This window comes from Chiloscyllium plagiosum, unplaced genomic scaffold (genome assembly GCF_004010195.1).
Source record: "Chiloscyllium plagiosum isolate BGI_BamShark_2017 unplaced genomic scaffold, ASM401019v2 scaf_40537, whole genome shotgun sequence".
NCBI lineage: Eukaryota > Metazoa > Chordata > Chondrichthyes > Orectolobiformes > Hemiscylliidae > Chiloscyllium > Chiloscyllium plagiosum.
Genome location: NW_025205474.1, coordinates 1 through 2,287, shown reverse-complemented (window position 1 = coordinate 2,287; position 2,287 = coordinate 1). Strand labels below are relative to the sequence as shown.

Sequence of the window (2,287 nt, the reverse complement as noted above, 5' to 3'; positions counted from 1 at the left end):
GGTCAACTGTGTCAGAGAATTCACATGGTTATGACATCCAACTTTAGCCTCTGCTGTCTTAGTGACCCTCACCATCAGAGTATCTGGGCCACTAAATACGATCAGGGTGAGGAGTAAATTAAGGTGAACCTATGGGAGATACACAGTGAGAAGAGGGTAAATGCAACCCGTTTGAGAAAAATGAGTCAAACACTGACATTACGGTGATGTTGTGAGTTATATGGTTAGTGAATAACTTTTTGCATCACATGAAATTGAAGAAAAAATGTAAAAATCTAGCAGAAGGAAAGTAAAAACCGGTGTTTTCAGTATTTATCTTACAGTGTGTGGTGAAAGGGTTAAAATTGTGTCCCAATACATGTGTGAATCTAACCGGAATGGAGGTGTTGCTTAGTCCCGTGTGAATCTTATTACACACCTCCCCGTGTGAATCTTCTTATCTGTATGTAACCAGAATGGAATGTGTTTTTTCACATGAATGTTTATATCTGGAAAAGAGTATATCAGCTGGAAAAGTCTCCAGTTCGGTGAGTCTGCTCCGGGGTTACGTTTAACCGCCGAGCGTGGGTTGTTGGCAACCGCTCTACGAGAACTGACGGCTCCCAGTTTTTGTAACATGTAGAGTGAGTATAAGCCAGACCCGTTGTGCGACACTGCGGGGAATAAAATGCCCATATTCTAGCAGTCTCGCCTCTTGGTCGTTTGTTCTGTGTCAGACTACTCTCCTACGAACCTGACCTTGAGAATTTTTTAAAACACCCGGTGGCGACGGATGGGGCCCGGTTGCGATGGATGGGATACCGGTGGAGACAGATGGGGCACGGTGGTGATAGTTGAGGACTGATGGGGTCTGGTGGCGATGGATGGGGCCCGGTGGCGATGGATGAGGACTGCTGGCGACGGATGAGGACTGCTGGCGATGGATGAGGACCGGTGGAGACAGTGGCGACAGGTGGGGACTGGTGGAGACAGATGGGGCCTGGTGACGACAGGTGGGACCTGGTGGGACCCGGTGGAGACAGGTGGGTCCTGGTGGTGACAGATGGGGCCTGGTTGGGCCTGGTGGCAACAGATGGGGACCGGTGGAGACAGATGAGTACCGGTGGTGATAGTTGTGGACTGATGGCGACAGGCATGGACCAGTGGCGACAGATGCAGACCGGTGGCGACAGATGGTGACCGGTGGTGACAGATGGGGCGTGGTTGGGCCTAGTGGCGACAGATGGGTCTGGTGGCGACTGATGGGGACCGGTGGTGACAGATGGGGTCTGGGGGTGATGGATGGGTCCTGGTGGTGATGGATGGGGCCTTGTTGGGACTGGTTGCGACAGATGGGGCCTGGTGGCGACAGATGGGGCCCGGTGGAGACAGATGGGTATCGGTGGTGATAGTTGGGGACTGATGGGGCCTGGTGGTGACGGATGGGGCCTGGTGGCGACGGACGGGGCCCGGAGGCGACGGACGGGGCCCGGTGGCGACGGACGGGGCCCGGTGGCGACGGACGGGGCCCGGTGGCGACGGACGGGACCCGGTGGCGACGGATGGGGACTGCTGGCGACGGATGGGGACTGCTGGCGACGGATGGGGACTGCTGGCGACGGATAGGGACTGCTGGAGACAGTGGCGACAGGTGGGGACTGGTGGAGACAGGTGGGATCTGGTGGGGCCTGATGACAACAGGTGGGACCTGGTGGGACCCGGTGGCGACAGATGGGGCCTGGTGGCGACGGATGGGGCCTGGTGGCGACGGATGGGGCCCGGTGGCGACGGACGGGGAATGCCGGCGACGGACGGGGACTGCCGGCGACGGACGGGAACTGCCGGTGACGGACGGGGACTGCTGGAGACAGTGGCGACAGGTGGGGTCTGGTGGAGACAGGTGGGGACTGGTGGAGACAGTTGGGGCCTGATGACGACAGGTGGGACCTGGTGGGACCCGGTGGCGACAGATGGGGCCTGGTGGCGACTGATGGGGCCTGGTGGCGACTGATGGGGCCTGGTGGCGACTGATGGAGATCGGTGGAGACGGATGGGTACCGGTGGTGATAGTTGTGGACTGATGGCGACAGGCATGGACCAGTGGCGACAGATGCAGACCGGTGGCGACAGATGGGGACCGGTGGTGACAGATGGGGCGTGGTTGGGCCTAGTGGCGACAGATGGGTCTGGTGGCGACTGATGGGGACCGGTGGTGACAGATGGGTCCTTGTGGTGACGGATGGGGCCTTGTTGGGCCTGGTTGCGACAGATGGGGCTGGTGGCGACAGATGGGGCCCGGTGGAGACAG

The 2,287-nt window shown here is 58.7% G+C and overlaps 1 protein-coding gene across 1 annotated transcript in view; it reads right to left on the bottom strand.

Annotated features, from left to right (window-relative positions):
- LOC122546444 (extensin-like) overlaps positions 1-1,866 on the bottom strand; it is a gene marked incomplete at its 5' end in the record, with an annotated part of 7,103 nt that extends 5,237 nt beyond the window's left edge. Inside the window, 2 exons of the mRNA XM_043685153.1 lie at positions 802-1,308; positions 1,529-1,866. Of these exons, the coding sequence (XP_043541088.1) occupies positions 802-1,308; positions 1,529-1,866 (845 nt within the window). The remainder of the gene's footprint in view (positions 1-801; positions 1,309-1,528) is intronic.
- Positions 1,867-2,287: the final 421 nt, after the last annotated feature.